This window comes from Phalacrocorax aristotelis, chromosome 1, assembly GCF_949628215.1.
Source record: "Phalacrocorax aristotelis chromosome 1, bGulAri2.1, whole genome shotgun sequence".
Taxonomy (NCBI): domain Eukaryota; kingdom Metazoa; phylum Chordata; class Aves; order Suliformes; family Phalacrocoracidae; genus Phalacrocorax; species Phalacrocorax aristotelis.
In genome coordinates, this window is record NC_134276.1 from 60,584,085 (window position 1) to 60,608,893 (window position 24,809).

General features: G+C 40.2%; 1 protein-coding gene across 1 annotated transcript in view; it reads right to left on the reverse strand.

The window, feature by feature from the left end:
• Nucleotides 1-17,056, reverse strand: part of NALCN (sodium leak channel, non-selective) — a 246,892-nt gene extending 229,836 nt beyond the window's left edge. Inside the window, exons 1-3 of the mRNA XM_075090175.1 lie at nucleotides 16,919-17,056; nucleotides 6,802-6,948; nucleotides 4,289-4,471 (exon numbers count right to left, since the gene is read on the reverse strand). Of these exons, the coding sequence (XP_074946276.1) occupies nucleotides 4,289-4,471; nucleotides 6,802-6,909 (291 nt within the window). The 5' untranslated portion in view covers nucleotides 6,910-6,948; nucleotides 16,919-17,056. The remainder of the gene's footprint in view (nucleotides 1-4,288; nucleotides 4,472-6,801; nucleotides 6,949-16,918) is intronic.
• Nucleotides 17,057-24,809: the final 7,753 nt, after the last annotated feature.

A 24,809-nucleotide genomic window follows, 5' to 3' on the forward strand; every position in this document is an offset into this window, starting at 1 on the left:
TGGTCTAATTCTCTGTCTCTATCTCATATAAAACTTCACAAACCATTACAAGTTGTCTTACTGTTTGTACATACATTTTCTACAATGCGGCCAGCCATCATTAGGCCGACTGTCCTAGAACTTTGTATTTAAAAGGACCTCAATCAGTAAGAAACTATAGCCTGTATTTCATTTTTCAGACATGAGTTGCAAGGTAAAGACAGACGTATTATTAGCATTAGTTCCCTTGTTCATGACAATAGCCTGCAATACCAAAAACTATAATATGATTATCATATCACAAGCCTTTTGAGTATTTTCTTCTGAGGTAGTGCCTATACACTGAATATAACCCGTTACACTGCACATTTATACCCATTTCAATTCTTCAAGAGGAGTCAATCTATCGTAACACCTATTAGAAGCAAACAGTATATGATAGCATTAATAAGGAATATCAATACACTGTTTTGAAAGCAAAAGAACCTTGGACCCTATAGTAGATACAGCCTATACTGTCATCTTCCGGTTTCTTTAATATTTGTATTTTATGATTCTTGTCTAAACATATGTCACTATCTATTTTATTTGTAGGTGGTGGGTATTTATATGAGCAGTGCCCTTGTGATTCAGAGTCCTCTGTACCGGATGTCTTTGCAAATGGAACAAGCAACAACCAACACTCACGAGGCATAGGCAGCCCAAATTTTGAATAGGTCTCACTAGCACAGCAACAACTATTCGGAAGGAAACATGAATAATAAAAGGCACAACGTCACAGCAACATTTCAGTTTAACTTTACTTCTGGGGTAACAAAACACTTGAATGGATGTATCGCTTTATTTTGTCACTTAGTTTACCCAGGGAAAAGGGAAACTTTTTACAGACAAAAGGCTAGGATCTTCAGAAGCTACTTTCCTTTTCTAAAAACCCCTGGGAACCAAAGGAAGCAAATTTCTCATTTGTCCTCAGAAGGTGTTAATTAGACATGACTTAACATTTTCAAAATCTTCTTAGCTCAGCTGTACTTATATTGTTATTAATTGGGACTTAAGTGGATGGTGCCTACCTCCTCCATAAATTAGGTTTCTCGCTGGACTAAAATTTTGAATTAATCATGGTTCAAAAGTTTATTAGCATTTCAATTCCTAAGGCCTTTACAGAAGTACTGATTTATGGTAAAGGTCAGTAGAACCATATGGCAATACATTAATTGATCCTACGTTCACTGAAAGTCTTGAATGTACTTAAATTAGGATTACAGTTCATAAACAAATTTCCTTATATAGAGATGTTTCATATACAAACATATTTAATAAATGCTAATGGGTTTCTAAACACTGCCTTATTTTACTTTGTTTGCCAATATCTTTGGAAGTCCATGGATCATTATGTTCTTGGCAGAGTTATTATATTTAACCAATATTTTCCCTAGAATTGACAATCCAAAGAGTAAGTCAAACAGTTCACTAAAAAAGTATTATTCATTGATTAGCATTCAAAGAAATAATTTGATAACATATTCAAAAAGCTCTGATTTAACAGCTGAAAAAAGGACAATCCAGCTCTAACATAGTTTTACAAAAGCTGCTGTACGTGACACAGCCCATGTTCTACAGTCCTCTCTTATCCACATGAATAGTGTGTAGCCACCAGATTCAGTGAAGTCATCCTTCCCCTTTACACAGCAATTGTGAGACCACATCCACAAGCCTGATTTTGAGCTCAGTGCAGTTCTGGGCTCCCCCGTACAAGAAGGACATCATAGACAAAATGGAGTGAGCAGAGGGCCACCAAAGAGGCCAAAGAGCTGGAGCACTGACATAGGAGAGGGTAAGAGTCATGGGTCTGTTCAGCCTTCAGCAGAGAAGGCAAAGGGGAGACCTTGCTGCTGTCTAGAACTACCTAATCAGAGGATACAGAGAAAATGGAGCCAAACTCTTCTTGGAAGTGCACACTGGTAAGACAAGATACAAGGGACACAAGCCCTCAAAGTATTAGGAAAAAAAAATGTTGTATGAGGTTGGTCAAGAACTGTAACAGACTATCTAGAGAGGCTATGAAATCTTCGTCCTTGGAGGAGTCTGTGATTCACCTGGACAACCCAAGCCATGGGTAACTTCATCTAACTGGACCTGCTTTGGGCAGCAGGTCAGACTAGATGACCTCTGAAGGTCCCTTCCAATCTAAGTTATTCTATGACTCCAAGAATAGTGCAAGTGGAGGCACTTCATTTCAGCATAACTATATTCACTGATTAATGCTGCAAGACATTAAGCTGTAAGCAAATCCTCAGTTGTTAAAATAACAATAACTGCAATCATTTTCTACTTAAACAATCTATCTTTGTGTAACAGTGGTTATGTCTAATCTATTCTACTGTATTTTTATCTAATAAGCACAGAGTAAAACATTAGTGTGCAAATGAAATAATCTGGATTGTCATCTATAGATGTGTAACATGAATCAATGCAATGGAACCAACTCCAGACAGCTATTCATTCTGTGTGGACAGACTCATCAGACATGCTTCAAAGATAAGTTCATCCTATGAGGACCGGCTGAGGACTCTGGGTTTGTCTAGTTCCAAGAAAAGGAGGCTGAGGGCCGACCTCCTTGCTCTCTACAGCTTCCAGGGGAGGGGACGTGGAGAGGGAGGTGCTGAGCTCTTCTCCCTGGGATCCAGTGATAGGATACATGGGAATGGTTCAAAGCTGCATCAGGGGAGGTTTAGACCGGACATTCAGAAGCATTTACTTACTGAGAGGGTGGTCAAACACTGGAAGAGGCTTCCTAGAGATGCGGTCGATGCCCCAAGCCTGTCACTGTTTAAGAGGCATTTGAACAATGCCCTTAACAACATGCTTTAACTTCTGGTCAGCCCTGAATTGGTCAGGCAGTTAGACTAGGTGATCACTGCATGTCCCCTCCAACTAAACTATTCTAGTCTAGTCTAGTCTATTTCTAGTCTATTTCTAGTCTATTCTATATCCACAAACAACAAATGTAAACAATGCAGTGAAAGACATTAGAATATGCAGCAACATATTATTCATAGCCCCTAAGTGTCGACCATGACTGAAGCTGGTATTTCCATACATAAAGGCTGAGAAATCAAGCTTTGTACAGAAGTCACACTGCTGGCCATCCCTCCCTCTCCCAGTGCTACTATGTATGTGCCCATTTTGTTGCAAAGCCTGTACTGGCTGTAACAGTAACTTGTTACTCACACACTGTTCAAATGTGCACACTGGTCACTAATTTCCCATTCATGATCCTGTGTCTCCATCTTCACCTGCTTAATGGACATCTCTGAATAAGAGAGTACAGGTAGCAGCCAGAAATAGCACTTCACAAAGGATTGCTTTGGCTTTACACAACACGCAAGGATTTTCTCAAAATCAGCTTATTTCAGTAATTTTCTAAATATTAATGACACTTCAACTTTTGATATTAATATTCATTGAGCATGATGACATAACAGCTGAGTTTAGCAGTGAACAAAAAATGCTACCTGCAAAATCAGAACAAAGCGAAGAGCTAAGTACAACCTCAGATGTCTCGGGAGTCACCAGACCTTTCAGGAGTGAAAGGGAAGGATAACACTCTGATTATCTATTCTGCACAATAGTGACATAATTGTATTGTCAAATAAGGCCTGAAGATGTATTTTCTATATGTAAGCTGAATTTCTATCTTTTCTCAGAAGACTGGAAGCAATCAGTAAAATAATGCTACAAAATAATGATTACCGGAAAAGTCTGCAGTTTTACATTCTCCAGTATCATATCAACTTACACAAATTCATCCAGCAACAACAGTAAATGTGGTAACAGAAGCATTTGTTTACCAACATGCATTATATTAAGGAAAAAAATCAGTAAAGCAAGATAACTTTCTCATGTAGCTCACAGTAAGACATATGTTCTTATTTAAATAACGTAACCACAACACATCCAATCTTCTGAAATGAAAATCAAAGTTCTATGTCCATATATGGATCTCTAGACTCACAAAATATTGTTGCTAATGTCTATGTAGCTTATTTTTCCTTTCATTCTTTATATTAATACAATTAAACTCTATTTCTTAGTAGGAAACCATTATTATATTTTGGGGGAATTAACTATGCAGTAAAGCTGCATGTTTGTCAATCTGTCTTTTCAGTTTATACGCCATAATATTGCCTGCAGTTAAAACCAATCATAGCAAAAAGAGCTGAGAAGTGAAAAATCAAAGATCAAACGTCACCAGCACATATTCAGATCACTTTCTTAAGCACATGTAGAATACTGTTTAAACGCTTACCTTAACTATCCCACGGATATGCATTTTTGCTATCATCTCTGCAGTGTAAAGAAACATCAGTAGAGTATCAAGAGCAAATGTCACATATTGGAGAGGAGGATAATGCTCGAAGGTCTTTGGAGTGTTCATACAAACAGAAATAACACTGATGATGGCACAGATTCGTAGTAAAGAGTGTACCCACTGAAAAAAAAAAACCAAGACATTGTGAGATTGCTTTGATGTTCAAAAAAAACCTCAAATATTTAGCCTCCATAACTTGCACTGGCACTTTTTTTGTAAACACACGTTTGTGTTTTTCTTTTACATTATGATCCACATATTAGAGGTCTTCATCCAAAAATAAGCACTCCTGACATTTTTTTAGATACATACATATATATGTACAGACACACATATATATATAGTTTTATTAGTTAATCTGAGAGGTTGTATAATTCAGAAACCAAGAATTAAGAGCCAGGAAACTGAGAATTAAGATTCAATCATTTCTACTTTGTGGCTTTTATAATCCAGTTTCTTTCCAAATGACAACTTGTCACATTTATGTGCAGACAATAAGTGGAATTAGTTGATGTTATAAATTGGGTGAATATATTAAATGAAAATATCTGCAGAAAATTTTAGTTCCACATTTAGAGGAACTGATTTTTAAACCAGTTTACAATTCCAAAAATTAAGTGAGAGGCAAGGGGACTAAAAGCATCCTTCCATTTATCAAAAGAAGAAATATAGAAGGAACTATGTCACAGAAAGCTACTTTTTAACATCAGGATTCACTTTTGTTCCAAAACAAGTTTTGTTGCTATAAAAGAACAGGTCATTTCTATGACTACCTAGGTCTCAGTCCCACTACAGTCATTATTAATAAGGCTGATATTCAGTGCTAGTCACAGTGGGAGGTCTAATGAAAAAGCAGAATGTACCAATACAGAGGTTTAAGGTTGGATTTTTTTTTCTCTTAAATCTAAGCACCATTGAAACATCTTGAACTAGACAAGTGTAATAAATCAGAGTTGAGAGGTCCTATCTATCAAAACAGGAAGAAGAAAAAAAAAAAGACATTGCAGCAAGAAAAAATTTCTCCAAACAAAACCCACTGAACTAAAGTGTCTTTATAATAATTTTTCATCTGGGGAAAAATTCTACACTCATTTACACCACCTCAGACCTTGTGATATCAAGAAGATTTAAGAACACTCACCTAATTTAATATTCACTGTACACTCACCTAAATGTAATTATATTGGACCTGAATTGAATAGCCCTATCATTTGCATACTCTGAGCCCAAATTTATAATCTGTAAGTGGAAGGCACCTGATGACTGATCTCTTATGTCCCTTTAACACCTGCTTTGTTTCAAACCTCATTTCAACTGAAAAAATTAACATAAATATTAAAGTGTGGCTGATACAAAAGCTGTTCTCTGCCACAGTAAAATGTCAGTACTATACATGCGAAGCAATATACAACTAGTCCATCAGTGTGACAAGAAAAAAATTATTCCATCAAAAACACACGTACTGTGTGCTGAGAAACACAGGTAAATAAGCCAGCATATATTTCTGCAATGACATTTTGAGCTTATTACAGCAGTCAATACAAACATTCTACTTAAGATTACTTAGCATGAATTAATATAATTGTAAATGATTTAGGTGTTAAAACTGAGAAGCAAAGTTGAGGGGATCTGGCATCCATACCACAAATGAGATGACAGTTCCATTAAATGAATGTAATGTCAACAATGTGTATTAATATAGAGTATTTGACTTTCTGCTTTTAGAAAGTAAAAATTTATACACTAATTTAAGAGAAATGCAGAAATGCCTTCTCTGCAAAAACATGAATCATTCAGAATACAGGAATCCCAGATGCACACTGACTGCTGAATAATTTAATCATAATAACCATATTTAAAGGCATTTTCCTAATACCACACATTCTATTAGTAACTCCACTCCCAAAGAAGCTTTCCCCAATTTCAAGTTGCCAGACACTTTTATACCTATCTGTTTCTTAGGACAGGCTGTAGGTTTAATGATACCAGAAAAGTGTGAGCTATACTTCAGAATAACCAGCCAAAATACACTTTTATATTCATAAGTGATGTAGAAGGAGACATTTGAAGGTCAAAAGTGCCAACTGCTGGCTACCACTTCAGCAATGAAATGCTCCTTTTAACATCCTTTTCAAAAGCTCATTTTACAAACCTAATATCAATAAACATGTTAGGAACCAGAGACATTGAAAGGATGGCTGTTTAAAAAAACAATCAGTAGATGAACTGGTTGGCAAACACTGATCATCCCCATCAGTTTGCAACAACAAAAAGAAACCTTTTTACTTAGTTTTGGACTATTTGCAAAAAAAAAAAACCAAACAGGTAGATTAGCAACTATAGCTCAATACCTGTTTCTGACAGATATATATTTCAGAATCTTTTGTGGAAGTCATGCTTCAACAAGCTACGTTTACCTTAAAATTAGTACTATGAAAAGAGGTACCTACCGGTTTGTTAATCCACAGAATATCTGCATTGTCTGACAAGGATTCATCGGGACCGAAATCTGTAACTGGCTGGGCTTCCACCCTTGAACTTTGTTTCCTTTTTAGCATCCTGAAGTTAACTTTTGTTATCTATAATCATGAAACCTCCTTGAGAAGAAAAAAAAAAGAAGACATTAATTCACTAAAACCATTTTATAATGCTTTTTGAACAGTTTTATAAATAACCTAAAGCATTTTCTGTTCATGCAAACTGTTTTTGTACTTACTGATTAACAGGATCTTCATTTTATTAAAAAGCTTTGCCTATAGAAATCACTGACATGACTCTTGCTAGTTTACAAAAATTTACATAGAGGTATGCAATGCAAACAATTACCAGAACCATAGCAATGCTGGCAGAAAATCTGTAACAATATGCAAAGAATGCTATTGCTGTGAACTTAAACCCAGACTAATCATTGGATGGATTTGACCTGGAGCCATTTAATTTAATGGTGACATTTCCATTTATTACACTAGGCTAAGATGAAGCCCAACATGCCAAAGGCAAACAGGCAATGTTAAGCAGCCAACAGATGTTAATGTTCTTTACTGAAATCAGAAAAGCCTTTGTGCTATATACTACCATTAACATGTATTTTTCTAATACTTTTTCTTATGTTAGCAATTATCTATCCAACAGCCAGACAGTTGGCTGTCTCTGAGGCTTGTGTTGGCACATGGAAGCACTGAGGAAAATGTGTCGTTTCCAGAGGGTCAGGCCAAGTCTGGACATTCCTGCGTGGGTGGCACTGACTGAGCCTTCTGTGTGCTTAGCGATGTGAGCCACAACTAATGGACACACCACAAGAGCAGAAAGGTGGGTTAGATCTTACTGACTTTCCCACAGAGAGAGTTCATGGATCCCAGTCTAAATAAATCCAAAGAGATGAGGATACACTCTTGCAAAGAGTAACAGTCTGCCCATGAAATACAATTGTCATTCATAAAACACAATCCTTTAGGAATTTTTTTTTTTTTTTTAGGAAAGTGAGGGGGAATGAGAAAGCAAGATCTTGGGACCTTGTTCTGGACTTTTACTCTGGGCTAACTGTAGTTTGTAGGTGACACTACACTTTTGAAAAGTTTGTCAAAACCAGTATAAAATAAAATCATAGAATGGTTTGGGTTGGAAGAGACCGTTAAAGATCATCTAATCCAACCCCCCTGCCATGGGTAGGGACATCTTTCACTAGATCAGGTTGCTCAGAGCCCCGTCCAACCAGACCTTGAGCAATTCTAATAATGAGGCATCCACAACTTCCCTGGATAACCTGTTCCATTGTCTCACCACCCTCACTGTAAAGAATTTCTTCCTTATATCTAACCTAAATCTTCCCTCTTTCAGTTTAAAACTGTTGCCCCCCTTGTCCTGTCACTACAGGCCCTGGTAATTACAGGCTCAAGCATCACAATGATGACTGCAACATCAATGCAAGAGACACTGTCCTCGATTAGCTGGAGGAAACAGCAGGCTCAGGACTGCAGAAGCATCCATGTGCTTGGTCTCAGCTGGCCTTTCCAACCACACAGGCTGCTGCTTCATGTCCAAACACTATGCACCTATGCATCCTTGTCTGTCTTTTCTTTTAGCTGTTATGGCAAACATAACCTATTCATCTTCTTCCAAGTCCCTCAGAGTTTAGTGCTACTCTGTCTATTTTCTCTCCTTCAGATTCAGGAGGTCAGCTCCTGTCTCTGTAATTCCCCTGCTACATTTTCAGAAGAGTGATTTTGTTGTTTCTCCTATGGTGTATCTTCATACATGACGAGCTCCATGTCTGACTCATTGCAAGCTTCCACAAAATTTTTTTTCAGTACCTTCTTTTGTATCTGTCAGTAAACAAAAACTCCTGATCATGATGACTGCGCTGTTAGCACGATCTTGTGTTTTCCTGCCTGTATGCACCTATCTCATATCTCCTGTCTAATACTTAAGAACCAAGTCTGAACCATTGGTCTATCTTTGTATAGACCATAAAACAACAGGGTTGAGGTCTTGGACTGATGCTTCCAGCTGAAGGAGCTGACATTATGCAATAATTGATTTTTTAAAATAAACAGAAATTATATAAACACACAAAATAGGGGACAACTTCTGACACCTTTATTTGTGTTGGATGGTCAGTCACAGCAACCTTAACAAGTGAAATTAGTAAGCTGTGATTAAAAATATGCAGATATTGTAAAATTACATTATAAATTAATAGTCTTTCTCTAACAAATGAAGACTGAAATAATATCCATACACGCTGTATGTTCTCTTAACCCTCATGCTCAAGCTTCACATTCTGACTTTTTTCTCATAACCGAATTCACTACTTCGTCCTCTTCAGCAATTTTTCCTGCTTTCTCCTATTTATTTCTAAGCCTAACATATTGACCTATTTTCTCTACTTGGACCAAAGCATATCTAGAAATGCGTGAAGCCTCAGAGATGTTGGTGTACTTTTTGAGGTCATGAAGCCTTAAAATGGCTACATTTAGCACAGCGATAAGAAGTTCAGTGCAATGTCTTGGGACCTGCATTTCTCAAGACCTTAGGAAAAAAAAAAAAGACACTTACCAAAATGTTTCTTGCACATATGTTCCTTTGGAAACTGTTACTCAAAAGCTAATCAGTGAATTAACAAAATAATAATTTTATGTTTACCATTTCTGGTAATGGTTATGACAGTGCTGCTAGTAAACTCTTAAGAAAATACGTACCAATAAACAGAGAATCAATAAGATAAGCACAATCAATAACTATGAAAAAAGACTCAAGATATGAAACACTGACAAGACACTACTGATTTTGTTTTAAATAAATGACATTTTAAATAACAAGCTATGTCCATTTGCGGAAGAAAGTAGATAATTATCAGCTGGCTATTAGAGAGGCTCTGTTGTTTTTATGCTTTTCTCAGTATTTCTTATTTATACATCTAATGTGTAGGAAGGTTAGCCATATCCTTTTAATGAAATTCCCATTTACCCTTTTACCCAGTGCCTCCTTTTTTACTTTTTTTAATTGATCTGGGCACAGGAAATATCGTGAACTTTAGATGTCCATAATGGATTCAGTTCACATGCTTAAATGTTGTGACTAAGGAGATCAGAATTCTTATTTTTAAGAGGTAGCCTTGAATAAACAAATCGCCATGTATATAAATCCAGTGGAAGGGAGGAAATGTTTATGGAAATGTAAGAACCAGCTTGTTTACTGCTCTATTTGAAATGCAGAAATGCCACAAAAAAAAATGCAGAATAAACATGACAAGCTGAGAATCTTCTGGAAATGGTCTTTAGCAAGATTATGTAAAGTATTGCACAGTTGCTCTTAAGCTTTTATGCAATTTTTGTTGTTGTTCTCACTACTTTTATTTTTCCAGGGAACACACATCTGTCACTGTAAAGTAACACAAAGCCTGGTGCAGCCTTGGGACTCTGCCATGTTTGTGAAGAATTTTAACTCTTGGACTCCAATCCGTATTGCTCCTGTTTCTGCAAGGGGGAACCAGCTGGAAGATGAAGAGGAAGAAGGGAGCTGTGCACAAACTCCTTCCACCATGTGACACGCAGTGGGCACCACACCAAGCTGTGCTAATGGGGAGGCTCCAGTCCTCCCTGACCCCAACCACAAATCCACCCCTGCAGTTCCCACATTGATTCCTACACACATCATTAGGTCTTTCTTTGATCACAAACTGTTATTAACATGAGAGGCTTAATACGTTCTCTAGGATGTATTTCTAGCTCCAGAGTTTTTAAGGAATACTGGCTGCAGGGAAAAGACAGGTGTTGAGAGGAAAATATAATGGAGTTTTGGGGCTACACCCACTTCATGTTTCTTTGGAGTATTTTTTACAGTAGCAATGAAAATCCACAGTGCAGGTGTCAACCTTCTCAGAGAAGAATGTAGTATCTTTGCTTTTAAATCTCTCCTCTATTTTTAGAAGCAAAGACAAATTAAAGGAAGAAAACTAAATAGAAAATTATTCACACACTGAGGCCCTTCAGATCCATCTGGTCAGCATTTTCTCTTCCTCTCTCTCCCTGAACTTGCAGGTATGTTCAGCAACCACTACACTGTCTAAACAACCAGCAACCGCTAAATTTGCAGCTTCTGCTGAAATTAAAGTATGCTAGCAGAATAGCTGGTGAACTTAAGACCCACTGTGCAGTTGGGAAAAAGAAGTCTGAAGAAGGTCTAATCCCAGTTTGTGATATCCACACTAATCACAAGACACTCCTGCTGATGGAAGTTTGCACTTCCTACAAAAATCAAAAGACAAATTTTAAAAGTAGCTGATCCTACACAACATCAAAAGCTGAGAAATCTGTGTCTCATTTATAAAGCAAGCTCACTGCAGAGAGCATAATCTGCTCAAGAAATCTCTATCACAGAGTCAGGAAAACATGCTTATAAATGCTCTCATAAAAAAAGAAGGCAGTTGAAAAATGACTCCACAGAAAAATAAATTGGAAGATAAAGCAGGTATTCCTACCTATGATTTACGGAGAGAGTTTAAAAATCAGACATATCCTTGGAATCAGCTATGTCTTGCTTCCAACGTACTTCTTTCTCACTGCCTATTGACTTTGTCACCTGAGATCATGTGAGCACTGCCTGAACTTCCTCCCAGGGCTGGGCACCTACAAGCATTCTCTTCAACACCAATTCTCTCTTTGAAAATGCCAACTCCCCTTCCAACTTTTCCCTGAGCTGAAACATGCAAAGTGGCAGATACGCTTCTAAGAGAATAATTAGCTTTGAACCTTTTACTATCTGTGAAAGCTATAATGGGTGACAGGAAAAGGACGTGAACACCCATGCACATAGCATGATGATAAAACCCCATTTCCATATTATACACTAAAAAAAACCACAAACTACAGGCTACTTTTAAAGAAGAAATTGTTCTTAACTGTAGTATGCATTATATGGTTATAGGAAAAATGTAAGTTCTCATTCTTCCATCTCAATAGACTTCCTTCCTTCTCAGCAAATATTTGCTGTTTCCCTATTGCCTGCTCCCTCCATCCTCACATATTCCATCCCTGCTTTTGGGCGCAGGTACAGGTGAACAGCATTTCAGTATTTGTTTTTATGTAGCAAAATATTTTAAGTGAGCAAGTTATATACCTGACAGTTCAGATATATTTAATTTTAGAAGGGTAAAGACAGAATTCTAATCAATATAATCACATGGCACATGCACAGATGTTATTAAGTCATAACTAGTTTCAAGGAAAAAGTTATTTCAGTACTTTTTATCTCTGAATGGTACTGTTATTGCATCTCATAAAATGTCCTAACAGATCTCTTCATTATTTTGAAAACAGTATTCTGCTAATAGCCAACCAAACTTCAGTATTTATTAAAACCAAACAGGATTCTTCACAAAGAAGGTATACTGAATGAAAGATCCTAGAAATCAGTTACATTCACATTTTCAAATCATTTGGATACAGAAAGGAAAGAGCGTATGGTGAAATCTTGTACTTGCTAAGAGGACACCAGACGAAAAATACCAGACTGGGGTTCACAGATCAAGGAAGGTTTAACAATTGCTTAAGGCTCCCAATATAAGAACATCTAGCCTGAAAATAGGTGTCAGACTTCAGCTTTTTGCTCCCAACATGCCTCCGGCATCTTGTCTTATTATCGGCTGAGGACAACGCTCACACAATATTTATTTCTTAAATATAAGTTCTTCCTCTCAGACCAAAGTAATTCAGACCTACTCAGCAGACAGAATCAAATATCACACTGCATACAACAGCATATCTCACATGAGCCAGATATATAGCCTACCACTACTATCACATACCATCATACCACAAGTCCTTTTCACAAGCTTTCTAGCAATCAGATGAAGAAACTACATATGCATATACACAGTGTCATGATGCAGCCAGATAACGAACTTCATAATTTTAAATAGAATTGGTTAGGTTTTTGATATTTTTCAGTTAAAAAATTGGGTTGAGTAAAAGAAAAAAACAACTGAAGATGATTCTTCAAACGGCACTGTTAGACCACACCATGACACATTCCACCACATCACTTCTTTTACATACAAAGTTGAGATCAAAGTACTCAAAAATACTTCTCTAATAAAAAGCAGGCATACTCACATTTCACAGTCCCAGCTGCCCAGGTATCCCAAAAGGAGGGACACATCTGAGCATGAAGCGGCTACTTCTCTGTACAAGTAACCTGCTTTTTCTTTCAGTGGAAACCAAAGCATAAGAGCAGTGAACACACTCAGTCTTCCTCCAACATGCTGGCACGGCTGAAGAAGAGGACACCTTTCTAGGCCCTACAATTTAAGTATACTTAGACATTACTCTGTCAGAATGGCTGATAAAATGCTAAAATTTAATGATGGCCACTGAATGCGCAGTAATTGTATGTAAAAACATACTGATGGCAATATATTCCCTTCATGGATATACAGCACGGTTTAACAGCCAAATTACTTCAAAAGTTCACTTCGTCTTGCTGCCCTAGGATTAGTCTACTGCTACGTAGTCCATCTGAAAATCCTCAAGAGCCCACAGCTGACAAAGATGTGCAGCAATATGCTTAGTAAGAATCATGCTGGAAAAAGTACATGAGCAGTGTTCTGGGATTTGCTTCTGCAGACTACTCATCTCCAGGGGGGAAATTGTGTTGTAGTCCTCTGTGAAAGTAAGGGGGCAGGTAGCAGCAGGTCATTCTTTGAGAGGATTCAGGGAGCAAACCACCCTCTCTCTGAAATACCCCACATTCAGTAACCTGCTATGAATACTGCAGATCTATTTTTCAGGGTTTTAAAGAAAGGCTCCAGGTCATCCTTCCCAGAATGATGCAGGGGTGGAAAGGAGCTTCTCTGTAGGCAGATGGCTGGCAGCATGCCTGCTTAAGTGATTACATTAATGTTGCTGGGATTTTGTTGTACCACTCATTACATGTTAGTGTGCCTAGAACCTTGTATACACATCTTTTCTTAATTAAACTGAAATACATTAAAAATTAAAATAAACAGTGGTTTTATTCTTTTAGCACTGTATTTTTGCTAAAATAATTATTTAAGAGATTTGAATATTCTAGATCATCTTCCTTTCCCTTTCAGCCTAGAGAAGGGAAGGCTGTGCGGAGACCGTATTGCATCCTTCCAGTACTTAAAGGAAGACTATAGGAAGGATGGGGGCAACCTCTTTAGCAAGGCCTGTTGTGACAGGACAAGGGGTAATGGTTTTAAACTAAAGGAGGGTAGATTTAGACTGGATATAAGGAAAAATTTTTTACAACGAGGGCAGCGAACTGCTGGAACAGGTTGCCCAGAGAGGCTGTGGAGGCCCCATCCCTGGAAACATTCAAGGTCAGGTTGGACGGGGCTCTGAGCAACCTGATCTAGTTGAAGACGTCTCTGCTCATGGCAGTGGGGTTGGACTAGATGACCTCCAAAGGTCCCTTCTGACCCAAAGTATTCTATGATGCCATGATTCCCAGTTTCTTCCCTTTCCATCATTTAAGGAATCACCAGCAAAACAGTTAACACCTATATATTTTAAACTTGAAATCCTAAAAACAAAATTAGGACTCTTCTTTTTTGTCCTCTTATCTTTCCTCTGAGGCAAACAAGTTAATATGTGATATACATTCTCACTGCTGCAGGGCAGTTCCTAGAAATTGCAGCCATAACCTTTGGTACTGTACTACCATCCTCATAAACACAATGATTGAATGTAATGGCCCAGGAAGAAAAGGCCAAACCTAAAGGCTTAATTTGGGGAAAAAACAAATAGATGGAAAACTGAGATCATAGAATCATAAGCTAACTCAGGTTGGAAGGACCTCAAGAAGTCTCTAGTCCAATCTCCTGCTCAGGCAGGGTCAACTCTGGTGTCTGTTGCAGTTTACTCAGGTTACTTCAGACTGGTCTTGAAAACCTACAGTGATGGAGACTACAATTTCTTTGCGCATCTTGTTCACTTTGTCTTCACGGGGGGGGGGGGGGGGGGGGGGGGGGAGGGGAGGGAAGAGTTGAAAGATTAAAATATCACAGAAAATAAAGAAAGGAAGAAGAAATTACCTAGTAGAATCAAGTCAATTTGCAGACATAGTCTAGGAGTGGTATCTCCCAAAGCAAGACATTTATCACTACTTAACTGATACAGGAAACTTCGAATTAAATAAAAGAGGCTATGGAGGTAAAGAAAGGGAGGATGGGAAAAGACTGAAAGGGAAATAAAATATTATTCAACCCATAATGCCCATATTAGGCTGACTTTGCTCTTTACCTCCAAAAAGATTTCATGCTCAAAATCTACAGGACATCCAAGTCATTTTCCAACCATGGCACTATTCTATTAGTAAAAATAATTGTGAGTGCAACACCTCTATTTTATTAAAAAACACATCAAAAATCTTGTTTACAGCTGCCTGAATTCCTAAATACCTAGGGGGGTGGAGGGGAAACACAAATCCACAGAAGCCAGTAACAGTTCTATCTCATCATGAGATACTCATGCCTTAAGAAGACATTCTCATCTGTGAAAATCCAAGACTCCCCACGTCTTCCAGAGCATGGTCCAGTAGCCCATTACTCCCTACAACACAGCTTGATACTACTCATCTCCTGTGGTGAAGGTTTAAGACCTGAAACTTCTGTGACTAAAGACCTGGGTTTGGATAAATGCCACATAGGTCTACATAGTGTTCATGGTACCAGCAATGTCCAGAAGCTGGAAATAAGTCAAAACAGAGTAAGCTGTATTTCCAGGAGGTATAGCTTAAATGGGAAGGAACTGTGATGGACCAAATTTCAGACTGAAACAGAACAGACGCACCAAACAAAAAGACGATGGGCCTACATTTCTACAGCGCAAATGACTTGCTGATGGTTACGGCCTTGAAATTTCATTTTAAAAAACAGTACGGAGCTCAAACAGTTAAACAAACATTCCCCCAAAGGTATATATGCATGAACTTGCAGAGAGGTGGAGTCTTGTAGCAGCCAGAGAGGCCAGCTCAAAGAAATGCAAATTTTTTCTCCCTCCATTAAAGTTTCTTAACTTTGTGATTTATGCAGCAAAATTTAGTTCACTGTTAATATGTATCATTTCTCTGTTGGTCACTTAGAGGGCAGGTGGGATGCAGCTGCTGTGGAAGGAAATGAAGAGAGGGACAATGAGATGAAACAGGAAATTGAAGGTGCTTAAGACAAAAAGACTCCAGCAGCATTTAGTTAGTATTTTCTCACTGTTAGTATTTCCCTTATGAGCAACTCAGAACGCAACAATGGGTAACCGACCAAATCATTGCTGACTTAAAAGTTACATCTACACATAAAGGCCATCAGAAACCTCCATCCTTCCCAGAAACCTCCATCCTTCCTAGAAACATGTCTCTGCGGCTACCAGGAGTGCTGAAGTGAAAAGATGTCAACAACAACAAAACACTGAGCACGCCTCTCCCCACTCAATGGACGGTGTCGAGACCCCTGAAACCACACGTTAAAGACACTGCCTTCGGTCCCGGGTACCTCGCTCTCCCCGACCACCCCGGACCCCGCAGCCACCAGCCCCTGCCAGCGGGAGAACCCTCCCCTCAGGGAAGCAGCTCCCCTCAGCGCACCCCGGCCCCATCCACAACCACCCCATTGAATTAGCGCTCCCCTGGCCCGGGATAAATGAAGAGGCCTGCTCGTCCCACGGCCCTGCCCTGCCTCAGTAACGAAGTAAGACACGTTTCGCCCCACTGACGGATGCGGAGGGGGGCCGGGGCAGGCGGGGGCAGGCCCCGGCGAGGCCCGGCGGTGGCAGGCCCCGAGGCCGGCCCGGAACGCCCCCTCCCACCGCGGGGGGAAGGAGGGTCGGGGCGGGCGATGAGGAGGGTGCCGCCGCCCCTGCTCCCCGCGGAGCCGGCCAGACCTCTCGCCGCGCCCGTCCCCTCCCTGGGAACCGCCAGCCTCCCCGGGAGAGCCACGGCGGTCGGTCGCCGGCGATCGAGGGCCCGGGGAAAGAAGGCGGGGAGGAGCCGGGGCCCGCCGCGTACCGAGCCGAGCGCCGCGCAGCGAGCCGCGCACGACGCCTCCCGACCTACCGCCAGCATCTCCCTTCATGGCGCGGTCGGGAGGGGCCGCTCCCGGCCCCCGCGGGCGTGTGGGGTGTTAGGGTTGTGTGCCTGCCTCGTACGCCGTCCTCCTCGCGGTGGATGGCGGCGGCGGCCGCCCTCGGTCTCTCGGCAACGGCAGCGGGGCGGCCGCGGGGACGGGGCGGGGGGACGGCGGGGGCCGGGCGGGGCGGCCTGCGGGCCGGCGGCGGGGAGGGAGCCGGTGGGGAGGAGACGGTACCGACCCCACGCAGCCACCACCCTCGGTTTGCTCGGTTGAGAATACGGCTTAACGCCTCGGGAGCCGGTGCGGGGGGGGGGGGCTCAGCCCACGGCGGCCGGCGGTCCCGTCACGCAAAACACCCCCACAGCGGCTTCGAAATGTGTTCTTCGCGCCCCGAAGCGCCCAAGCGGTGAGCCGAGGGAGGGAGACCCCGCCGGGGGTCACCCCCCTGAGGCTGAGCGGGCACAGCCGCTCTTCAGAAGGGTTGCGTTCGGGGGTTTGCGAGGTTTCTGGGCTTTTTTCCCTCGTGATGGTCTTCAAGAACTAGGATAGTTTTCTTATTTTGGTAAGAAACCCTCTTCGTGGATCTCAGCCTCTGGTACTCGTGCACTTCGCCGCTGCAGAGCGTTTACTTCACCAGCAACACCAGCTGGGTGGTGTGGTTAATTTTCAAATTACTGAAGAGCCAAGTAAAGGCTCAGTCTTGAGCTCCACAGTGAAATACATTCATAAAATAACATAATCTGTTGTAAGGAGATACCATGAATAAATAAATAAATGAATAAACACTTGGGAAGCCATTTCTATAAACAAAGTCACCGTGTTCCAATCTGTATATTTATCTTCTTGGGAAGAAAAAAAAAAAAGTAAATTTCTGTAAATTATGCTTTGTCTTTAAATGATACTAGATGATATGAAATAATGTGAACCCATAACCTTCTGGAGCTTGTAAAATTAGCAAAATTAGAGATGTAATCCTGCAAATGCAGTTGTTGCTACGGTGGCATTAAATATACAGAATAGGATTTGAAAAGCAAAACCCTTAGCAAAATACCCCAGAAAGCAGAAGGAAAGTGTATGGCATAAACTGTATTAGGTTCCTTTAGATTATTTGGCACTTACTTACAACAAAAAATAAGCCCGCTGGGGACGTGCCCTCAGGCTTATGGATGCAGTCCTGCCAGGCTTATGTATGTGTATTACCAGCATTAGCAATGCCAGTAAATGTAAGCACCTAATTTTAGTGTTTGCAGGACTAGTGTCTTTGATAGAAATTAGCCAGCTGATAAAAAAATAAGAAAATCAGATTAAGAATAGATGTGCTTACAAATAATAATCTTCACATTTTGTCTTTTCCTCCCCAGTTGCAAACAGTGCAATGTTGCAGCTATATCTAAGCAAAAGAAATCAGCATTTGCAAGCAGATGTGACTTTGTGCAGCAGTTTTTCTGTGGGTATATTGGCCTAGGAAAAATAATTCCTGAGAGAACAATCCTGGGGAGGCTGTCTGGTCTGACCGATCTGCTGAAACCAGGCTCAGCTATGAGATCACACCAGCTTGCTCAGGGCTTTATCCATTTGGGTCTTGACAACCTCCCAAGACAGCGACTGCACAGCCTCCCGAGGCAAGCTGTTCCAGTGCTTGACTGTCCTCATGGTGAAGGATTTATTCCTGACATGTGGTTGGACCCTCTCTTGTCCACTGTCTCTCCTCCCCCTGCCATGCACCCTTGGGAGGAGCCAGCTCCATCCTCTTGACAGCTTCCTCATAGACCCTGGCAGACTGCTCTTCAGTGTCCCCAAAGCTATCCCTTCTCTAGGCTGAACAAGGCCAGCTCCGTCAGCCTCTCCTCATGGAGCAAGTGCTCCAGCCCCAAGCACCTTGGTGGCCTGCCACTGAACTCGCATATTAACAGCTTTCATGTACTGAAGGGGAGCTCGAAATTGGATGCAGTATTTTAGATACTGTTTAATGAGAGCAAATAAAAGGGAAGTAATTTCCTTACATGTGGTTTGTGTTATAGAATATATATTTCCTTATGTATTTCAAACTTCTACTTTTACCTGACACCATAGGTGGTACCACAGTGTTAAATTTTGCCCTACTTGCCCGTACTGAGCTTCTGTGAACTGCAGGCTACAGATGGGGACCTACACTTTCAGGAGAAGGTTGGATTCTCTTGGACAGTGTGTCCATGAGCATGATTTGCATCAGATGATGCTAATGCTGGAAGAAGAGTTTAGCTCTTGATGTAACTGCCTCTGCACCAAGGAAAAATAGTAGTGGCTTTCATTTAAAGAATTGTGCAGGCAGTGAAGGTTTGCTGTTTGCAAGAAAAAGCCCTTTCCTGCTTTGCTTTTTCACCAGAAATTTACTTTCATGTCTGTCACGTGAAAAGCGATTATGAACATTTTAGAATTTGAGTGGCATATATCATCTATGTGAGGATAAGGTGGGAAACTTAGGTATTTATAAAATAACCTGATGTAATTTTGTAAAGAGCCTATCAGTCATTTAAATCCATGCCAATGTTTAATATTTAGGGCTGAAGTTTGGTTTTATACTGATTTAGAAAATTCCTATTGCCCTAAAGACCAAGCCATAAACACACAGATAAGGACTGAATTTGGGAGTTAACCTTAAGGTGTTACTTTATGGTAATGTGAAATAGGTCAAAAGAAAAGATATGTCTTAGTAAAGATTTACCTCTAATCTCTATAAATCTAGAACAGATAAAGTACCTTTCCTTATTTGTTCTTCAGACTCAACACACAGTTTAAACTGGCCAGGGGGAACTTCCATTTAAAAGGAAGTTTTGGGAAATGCCAGAAGGCTGATATTGAGAATTCAGGGGGAGAATTCTCAACCTTACCTATCACCTTAATTTCTCTAACATGATCTGCAAACAGAGTAAGATCCTCCTGAATAAAAGGTAATTAATAAACCCAAGTTTCCTAAAACTGCTCACTCAGTAGGTCCTGAAGAAAAAGAAGGAATATGAAGCATCTGCTTAGTTTTGCATGTTTTGTCAGATAATTTGGATAGCTCTTAAGCCCTATTTGGGTTTTTTGTTGGTTTGGTTTGGTTTGGATTTTTTGTTGTGGGTTTTTTTTTTCTTGGAGGCAGTTAACTCAGGCAATTAAAAGGATAAAAATTAGAGTGAAGTGTTTCTAGGCTGTTCCAAAGCAGGCAAGTAATGAACATCCTCTTCTTCCCCATTTTTAGTGAGGAGGGGCAAGAGTTAAGAAGGGAAAGCACTAGTAGGTCCCCAACACAAGTTGGGTACTGACTGTTCCATCTTATAAAATCCAATTGCTACTCTCCCATTTGCTGATATCATATAAATATGTATGTTTCCACAGCAATATGTGCATTTTAATTATCCTGCCGTGTTTGAAAAGAGGTAAGAGCCATGTTAGAAATAGTGAAATTACGGGCTTTTATTTCTTGAGTGTATTTGAGCTTTATTTGTAGCTCTCTTGTCCTTACTTTTCATAAGTATCTGTTAAGGATTTGAAAAGTAATGTAAACATCTTTAAAAACATCCCAAGGACCTGAGCTTATTGGAAATGCCATTGTTGGAATTTGATTTACCACTTAGGAAAGAATGCACTGCTTGATCAGATTTCTGATATTCCGTTATGAGTAAAAGAATTAATGAAATATTCATTTTAAAATGATGCTTGAGCTTTTAAAAAAGGTCACAAAATGTCATTTAGAAATTCAGAATTAAACTTCAGACCCAAAGAAATATTTAATCATTTAGGCATAGGATACAAGTCAAAAACTGCTCTATTCCTGCTTTGTTGCTCTCTAGCTCCAGGGCATCCAAAGTCCTTAGTCATCTTAATGGCGGTTACCACAAAGTTGTCCCTTAGTCTGAAGTCCCGCTCTGCGCACACTGAGCAGCACCCCAGTCTTGCCAGGGCTCTGTGTGATCCAAACCAGCCCAGCAGCCCGGTTTTCTGCCATCCGTCTGCTCCGTGTGGCTCAGGCTGAGAGGTGGTCTTGCTCTGAAGTGTATAACCATAACAGAAACCTCATAGAGCACATCAGACTAACAATTGTGAGAGTAGATCAGTAGTTAACGTTCACAAGTAATTTTGATCAGGTTTGGTTACAAAACTGCCGTTCTTGAGGGTCTGTGAGTAGTGTCAACACTGACAAACCAGGATAAAGGACATGGAGTATGGTTTTCAAGATTTCAGACCTTAAGTAGGGTCATAGGTCTACAACTATGTATATATTTGGTTTGCTTTTGAAAAGTATCGAGTACTCAGAAGAGGGGTGATAATGATGTTCCCCCCGCCCGTCCTTTTTCTTAGTTTCTGTCTCTCCTTCATTTTTGATTTAATAACAAGCAGCAGGACCCACTGCAAGACAGAGCATTGAAACCATACGAGGTGGTTGTCATTGCCTGGAGAATCTGGTGTGCATATGTTCAACTCAGGCACTAAACCTGATTTACTGCAGTTTTGCCCCTAAGAAGTCAGCAGTATCTATTTTTTATTTTACTAACCCTCGAAACAACTCTTGGGTCCAAAAGATGACAATGATCTTTCATTATAACTGATTCAGTTAACTAGTTCAAAAAATACAAAAATCATAAACATTCATCATTTTTATTGTGTTTGCCACTATTCTGTATTTGTCAAGATTCCCAGCAACAAAGAATATTTTCCCTTTGCGAAGCAAGGCACAGGTTGACTGCAGAATGAGAATTTGTGTTGGAAAATGAGAATTTATTTCCTTTCTTGTCCTCTTCAACAACACTGCTAGCTTGGGTTGCACCAGACCTTGACTCACTTTCTGAAATAAGTGCTAAATGGTTAAGAACGCAGAAGTATGTTTTTTTTAAAACATACTGTTATTGCTGGCATTCTGAGCTGTCTTGCAGGCTCATGCTTAAAAATCTCATGCTGCCTTAAGGCCTCTGTAAAAGCAGGGTATTATTGCTGTTTGGGGGAATTAACTAGTAAACATTAAACAAACAAAAAGCCTACCTTCTATTTAAAGTTTCAGCTGGGACCTGGAAGAGTAAGCTAAGGTTTTACACTAGAGTATAACACAATAACATCTTGATTAATGTTGGCCTATGAACTGTTTGGGTAGCTTATATTCACTACTATTCAGGCCAGCTACGTTCAGGCAGCTCAGCTTTAATCTTGTTCTAACCTTGATCCTGTAACTCCAAAAGCTATTTCTATTCCCTGTGTGATACCATTGGCTGCCCCAGATTCCATGTCACGTCAGCAAAATGAACACAAGATTTTCTGTTCTGCACAGCTCTGGTGTGCTCTGTCTCTTGTTCCCTTCCAAGGATGCCATCAGCTAGCACAGCAGTGACTCTCAATGGCTGCGTGAGTTTCTAAACTGCTTAATTTAGACAGATTTTAGTTAATTCCAGAAAGTATTTTGGTCTACGGATGTTAAAGTGTTTTGTCATAGATCCGTGCAGCCGTCTCATTTAGTGACTGATATCCTTGACAGAAGTGACGAAGAATCACTGGAAGCTTCCAGCTCTCCTCATTCTGTGTTTTATGGAGAAAGAATAACTTGTGTGATATGTGGGTTTTTCAACTTCTGGTCAGTTTTAGAAAATTGCTATGTAAGTGAATGCCTCTGCAATGTCTCCACTGATGTAAACCCATGGTGTTACTAAAATGGCTCCCATGGGAACCCAGGAGGATTATTTGACAAATTTTGGTGGTCTTCAGTTACTTTTTAGGCATAGACTATTCACTGGATGTGCATTTTTCTTTCGTTTTGTTAAAAAAAATCCTTAAAAATAGCATGGAACATGGTTTGCAAACCAAATTACTTTGTTAAAGTGACAACAAAATTAAGCTGGCCACTAAGAGGCTGTAATAAAGGAGTCGGCAGAGTCCATCTGCCTCTCCACACCAAATCAAATCTTGTTCAGTAGCACAGTATGTCATCAGAGCCATAGAATTATGGAATATTTGAGGTTGTAAGGGATCTCTGGAGATCATCTAGTCCAACCCGCCTGCTCAGACCAGGTTCGCCTAGAGCCAGTTACCCAGAAGCCTGTCCAGATGGCTTTTGAATATTTCCAAGGGTGGAGACTCCACAGCCTCTCCGGGCACCTGTTGCAGTGTCACTCTGACAACAAAAATGCTTTTTCCTCTGGGTTGGTTTTTTTTTTTCTGATGTTTGAATATTATTCTAATTCACTTTAATACTGCCCTGGTTTTGGCTGGGGTAGAGTTAATTTTGTTCCTAGTAGCTGATACAGTGCTGTGTTTTGGATTTAGTAGGAGAATAACATTGATAACACACTGATGTTTTAGTTGTTGCTAAGTCACGCTTACACTAGTCAAAGACTTCTCAGCTTCTCATGCCCAGCCAGAGGGAAGCTGGGAGGGGGCACAGCCAGGACAGCTGACCGAAACTGGCCAAAGGGAAATTCCATACCATATGATGTCATGTTCAGTATATAAACTGTGGGGAGTTGGTTGGGGGGCAGCAGTTGCTGCTTGGGGACTGGTTGGGCATCGGCTGGCAGGTGGGGAGCAGTTACATCACTTGTTTTTCCTGGGTTTTGTTTCTCTCTCATTGTCATCTTCATTACATCAACATTATTATTATTATTATTATTATTACTACTACTGCTACTACTACTACTTCTACTACTTCTACTACTAAACTGTACTTATCTCAACCCATGAGTTTTCCTACTTTCGCTCTTCAGATTCTCTCCCCCATCCCACTGGGGTTGGGGAAGTAAGCGAGTAGCTGTGTGGTGCTTGGTTGCTGACTGGGGCTGAACCATGACAACTACAAAAGCAATTCTGGCAAAGTGAAGATATTGCTTGACTTAAATAAATCACTGCTTATGAATTGCCTAGTCTACCCCAGGGCTTACAACTTGGTTTTCACACATATGTTACATCACACTTCACAGTTCAGAAGGCTATGAAACCACAAAAGAGCCATCACCAGTTTGGATAGGAAATTACACTATTGGCTCCTCTCCTGGTAAATAAAATTGCAGGAGAAAGGCTTGTCCCAACCTCTGACCATACCAAATCCTGCAGACTTTTAATAAGAACACTAATAGCCATGTACTTAAACTGAGGTTCAAGTGTAGGTGTGTGTAGCAGCACTTATTTTCTTGATCCCACATCTTTATTGGAAGAGATTTCTTGTCTGACAAGTATTATTTAAACCTATTGCCTACTTTTCAAATGCCTGTTAAGTATTAGCAGTATGTTCCAGCTTCTCCTCCTCCTCCTTCTCAGCATTGTGTTGACTTCCTCTTCTCTACCTTTACTTTGCAGGTCATAACATTACAATGTGTAAAGTGTACATCTACCAAGCACCTACGGGTCTGAAGCCTTAGTCTGAAACTCCAATATGTAGGAAAAGTAATATTTCATGAGTGCTATACTTTGTGTAGGTGTATGTTATCCAGTAGAGAACAAAGCTCCTTAAGTTTATATACAGCTGTGCCTGAAAGAAGTGAGCCGTCTTCAAGACAGCGTGTCAGGCACTGAGATATTGTATGAGACAAACGTGCACGTGAAAGCAATTATTAAACTTAAGCTCTGGGTGCACATTTTAAACACTGCACCCTTGGCCTATGTAACTGCGCCTTCTCCAAATGGAAAAGGTCCACAGCCAAAAGGTGTGTATTACTTAAAACCTTGAGAGATGTAAATAAACAAAAAATAAGAGTGTGATAAGGTCAACATATCGTGATGGATGTCTTCTCAAACATTTGAAGTTATAGTTTGCAGGCTGCTTGAAAGTCTCTTGTGAATACTTATCAGCACCAGTCTGTACAGGGAAAAAGGAGGAAGATGAACAGATGGCAACAGTTTAGTGTGTGGATTAAAGATAAATTTAGTGCCAAA